This window comes from Oppia nitens, unplaced genomic scaffold (genome assembly GCF_028296485.1).
Source record: "Oppia nitens isolate AA-2021 unplaced genomic scaffold, nextdenovo-longstitch-racon4-pilon3 scaffold4_pilon_pilon_pilon, whole genome shotgun sequence".
Lineage (NCBI taxonomy): Eukaryota > Metazoa > Arthropoda > Arachnida > Sarcoptiformes > Oppiidae > Oppia > Oppia nitens.
The window spans coordinates 5,459,235-5,463,833 of record NW_026533232.1 but is presented as its reverse complement, the minus strand read 5'-3'; the positions used below and the strand labels follow the sequence as shown (position 1 = coordinate 5,463,833).

General features: G+C 30.4%; 2 protein-coding genes across 4 annotated transcripts; one reads left to right on the top strand and one right to left on the bottom strand.

The window, feature by feature from the left end:
* Positions 1-382: 382 nt before the first annotated feature.
* Positions 383-1,607, bottom strand: LOC128959998 (uncharacterized). Of its 3 annotated transcripts, XM_054306054.1 has the most exons (3): positions 1,551-1,607; positions 1,261-1,474; positions 383-1,197 (listed from the first exon to the last, which is right to left on the bottom strand). In XM_054306054.1, exons 2-3 carry the CDS (start codon positions 1,439-1,441, stop codon positions 506-508), a joined length of 873 nt encoding a protein of 290 aa, XP_054162029.1. In that variant the 5' UTR covers positions 1,442-1,474; positions 1,551-1,607; the 3' UTR covers positions 383-505. The 3 variants fall into 3 exon arrangements, with proteins under 3 accessions (XP_054162029.1, XP_054162028.1, XP_054162030.1); XM_054306053.1 differs by having other exon boundaries at positions 1,261-1,593; XM_054306055.1 differs by having other exon boundaries at positions 383-1,194; positions 1,261-1,593.
* Positions 1,608-1,994: 387 nt separating this feature from the next.
* Positions 1,995-3,225, top strand: LOC128959996 (eukaryotic translation initiation factor 4E-like). Its single transcript, XM_054306050.1, has 2 exons — positions 1,995-2,618; positions 2,685-3,225. The coding sequence occupies exons 1-2, from the start codon at positions 2,117-2,119 to the stop codon at positions 3,134-3,136; spliced, it is 954 nt and encodes a 317-aa protein (XP_054162025.1). The 5' UTR covers positions 1,995-2,116; the 3' UTR covers positions 3,137-3,225.
* The last annotated feature ends 1,374 nt before the right edge of the window (positions 3,226-4,599 follow it).

The following is a 4,599-nucleotide window of genomic DNA, read 5'->3' as shown; positions in this document are numbered from 1 at the left end:
TATAAAAAATTAATCAAATTGAGATCTACTAACTGTAATATTTTAAAAATAAATAACAAATTATCTTTGATTGAAATCACTTAAAGTATTACCAGTATATTATAGTCTAATTAATTCAAATTCATAATAATGATATCGTTTAAGCAAATCTATACAAATTATTACAAAATGGCTATTAAGAAAAATGCAACTCTTATACAGTTATCTGTTTTTATAGTTTGATCGGGTTTTTCATAGTTTAAGCGATATTAAAACAATACAATTACCGGTAATTAAAAACTATCTTACGGTATAACCTTTTCCCACACCACACACCCCCACACATGTAATGCATGTTTCAAAACGCGCGTGAAAACCGATGGAATGCAGGATAACCAAGTTTTGCCGAAAAAATATTAAAATTATAATAATAAATGTCATTATCTTTAACATTAATCACTTGAAACTTGCAATTCAATTGAAGAATTGCTATTTTTTTAGCATTTGTTGGAATCTAATGTTCATTTTATTTGACAATATTGTCGTCAAAATGTGAAGATTGAGAAATAGGTGACATAAATCCAGAGTCATGTCTCTGTCGATCGGGTGATGAATCGGTCCTAAGATGTGTTGAATCACTATTAGGCCGTCTATTGTAAGATTTCTTTCCGGCCGATCGGTTATTTTCCCGCATTTTCTTTTCAATTTGCATTTCACGCGCTCTCGTGTCCACAGGTTTTCCCTCACCAAATATTTTAGTGTCTCTTTTGGTATTTCCATTATCATTGATGGATTCAGTTCGCGGTAATAACTTTATTACTGGTCTCTCCAATGGACGGCCAACATTACAAGGACTCGTGGGACGCCTTTGAGGACTATTATATCGTTTGTTTGATTGACGTCCTCTAACATTAGGTGCAAAGTGCCAGTCTCTTGATCTACTGGTCCACTCTCTATCCCTAAATTTAAATTCATCTCTTGAACGACTACTTGAATGTGAAATAAGTTTATCATTAAATCCATTTCTTGCACCATATCTTTGTTCATCTCTCACATGAAGTGATTTGTTTGGCTTTGAATGACTTTGACCGGAGTTATCAATACTAATCGGAGGAATAGAATTACAGATAAGTTCATCAATGGTGTGACTCGAGTCTGTCTTTTCCTGAATTGTCATCTTTTCTAATAATCTTTGACTTTGAATTAATTTCAATTCTTCTAATGAATATACAGTATTTAACAAATCATTTGTGTGTCCATTCAGACCAATACCTATTATACCTTCAAAGCAGTCCTCCATAGAGTCGGCCCAATCGGTCGATTCAATATTGGTTTCCATATGGCAGTCATTTTGATGACTGGACGGGCATTTTGGTAGGACTGGACTGTTTGATTGGATGACATGTTGGACGGGAACCACCACTTTGTTGGTCGACGTCTTTTTCCTATATTTTTTAGCCATAATTTCTTGTAAATCACTTCTTCGTCAATAAGTCTACAAAATTTGGTAAAAGTATTGAAAAGTTTATGATTTGTATCAATGCTTTCAAATGTTTTCAAATGTTCTATACGTTTGTCATAACATTTGTCAACCAATGAACTGACTGTACAATTGTTAACAAAAATTAATGATTAATCGCAAACAACATTACAGTCTATAATGTGTTTGACATTCATTAGACAAATGTCTAAATATATTACAATTTATTAACTAATTGTTTAGTCATTGATATCAATGTTATTCAATACGTGACAAATGGTTATCATTGGTTACTAAGGATAATATAAATGGTTTGGTTTTGTCATTCAATTGATCTCATGTTGTGTCCAAATGACGATCAGATGAATGATTGGTATGATTGAAGTCATTGACAAATGATTATTGTAGTGATAACCCGATTGTGACCATTGAATGGTGATATCCAGTCATCGACTGATAGTTTGTTATGTAATCACTTGTTAACAATGTATGACAAGAAATATGAATGAATTGAATGGAAAGCAATTCACGCGATATTTGTTTGAATTAATTGATTGTAGTATTGATTCGATTGTCAAAACTGTTGTCACTTAAGATTGCAATCACTTTGAAGACAACAACAACAACAACAACGACAACGACTTCACAATCATTACAATGGATTGTATTCACAACAGCTATGAACAAGTGATGCAACACTTGGAGACCACCGTTAAGACGGCTCTCGAGTCACTCAACATTGAGTCCAATGATGACATCGATCACATCGACGATACTAAAGACGATCTCAACATTGATGCCGACGAACACAAGTGTGTAACCACTGCTGACAATACCGATGAAGAGCATCGACACAATGCCATCATTGACTCGCAAGAAATGGGCGCTCAATCGGCCAACCAATTGGTTAGCGACCAGTTGCCAGAAGTGACCGATCCTGTGGCCAAAGTGATGAACAGTGAAATAAGTAAATCATTGGCCACTCGTTTAGCTGATAAAAGACATCCGTTGCGAAATCATTGGCAATTGTGGTTCTGGAGAGCAGATCCCGGTGTCAAAGTTGTTTGGCGTCAAGCTTTGCAACGCGTCTGCAAACCATTTCATACTATTGAAGACTTTTGGTGTTTATATCATCACATCATTAGTGTCAAGCAATTGAGTAATTGATTGAAATTTAATGATTGACAAGAATTGAATGTATAATAAATGTTTTGATTGTCAACAGCACCTCCCAGTGATTACTGTGTGTTTAAAGAGGGAATAGAGCCGATGTGGGAGGACAGCCATAACATAAATGGCGGCAAATGGAGTATGGAGTTTGTCAAAGCATCCAATCGACAGATTGATCCACATTTGGATGATATTTGGCTCGAAGTGTTGCTCTGTCTTATAGGTGAAGGTTTTAATGAATTTAATGAAGAGATCTGCGGCGCTGTTGTCAACATTCGGTCTAAAGAGGATCGTATATCCGTGTGGACGGCTAACGCCAACAAATCGGTGGCTAATTTAAAAATCGGTGAAATACTTAAAGTGAGAACTGGTTTTGAAAAACAACTCAAATATGAAGCCCACTCTACCAGTCAGCGCATTGCTCTTCAAAAGGAGAAAATATATGACTCTAAACTAAACGCCAATTTGAACCCGAAGTCCAATGGCCGGCGCTCTTGTGTTTTCTAATTGAGTCCACATTTGATTAACTGATTCACACTTTAATTAATAATTTCAAGTGTTGTTCACATCTAAAAATCTTATTCTAATTCTGCAAATAACTCAAAAAATGTATTTATTGTATTAATTTTTATTTTTTTATTGTAAATTACAAATTCATAAATTTTAAATTTGAATCGAAAATAAATTATTTCCTTTAATTTGAATATTAATATTATAATTAATAATTATACACCAGAAATGATAACATAATTAGATACAGTATTAATGTGTTAAACTTTATAATTTATTTTGTCTGTCAAAATTAGTCTTTTGTAATTATCTCCGGTATTATTTTATATTAAAAATAATAAATAAAAGATATTAATACAAATACTGTATAATATAAACATTTCGTTTAATATAACACCAAATATAACATAACATACATTATAAATCAAATTCATTAAAGTTTTGTCTGATTTATAAAAATGTATTTTATTCGTAGAATTTATTCCTATATTAATAAACAATATATGTTTATAAGTGTTTACATTATTTTGATATTTATTTTATAATTTAGTTTTTAAGGCTATTTTGATTTGTAATTTGATTATTGGGATATTTATGAAAAATAAAATATTTGTCTCATTTTTATGAGAAAATTTAATGATTTTAATGATAACTTCTATCACATGAATGTTGTTGATCTAAAACCCCATTAATTTCTAATCGATGAACTATTAGCTAATACTAACGCAAAACACACACAATAATACATTGATAATAATAAGTTATAGTGTATACATAGTTATATACAGTATATATATATATTATAAAAATGATATCAATATATCAAAATAAGTAATCTATGGGTATAGAGATCTACCGGTGCTCTTTTAATAGCCAATTGGCTAATTCTGTAATATTATATAAGTTATTATTACTTTTCAGTATTATATAACAGTATAATCATTTTGAAAGAGTTTGTTGCCTCTCAACATTCAACATCAATATGAAGCTTAATAATAATGGTTATGATATTGATATCAATGCCATAAATGGTATATTACAGATGTACTGTACTGTAGATGTGTTGCTATTAGTGTTGGCAGAGACAAAATGTTTGTATAATACAATGTATAATACTTGACTAATATTGCCATACAAAACAAAATTAAAAATTACCTAGTATTAAACTCATTGATATAAGCAAAAATACACATGTTTTATAATAAATATGATATTTTTAATTTTATTTTAATTTTTTTTAAATTTATTTTATTTTTATTCTTAGAAAACAATTATTAATATAAAAATAATTAGTTTTCTAACAATTATATTGTCATTAAATAATTTTTATAAATTTTTAAACATAATATATATTAGTTTTTAAAAATGTATAATACAGTGTAATACAATGTAATACAATGTACAGTATAAAGCCAAAATTCAAAACCTTGTATTTTTCAACCCTATTTGCTATATTAACC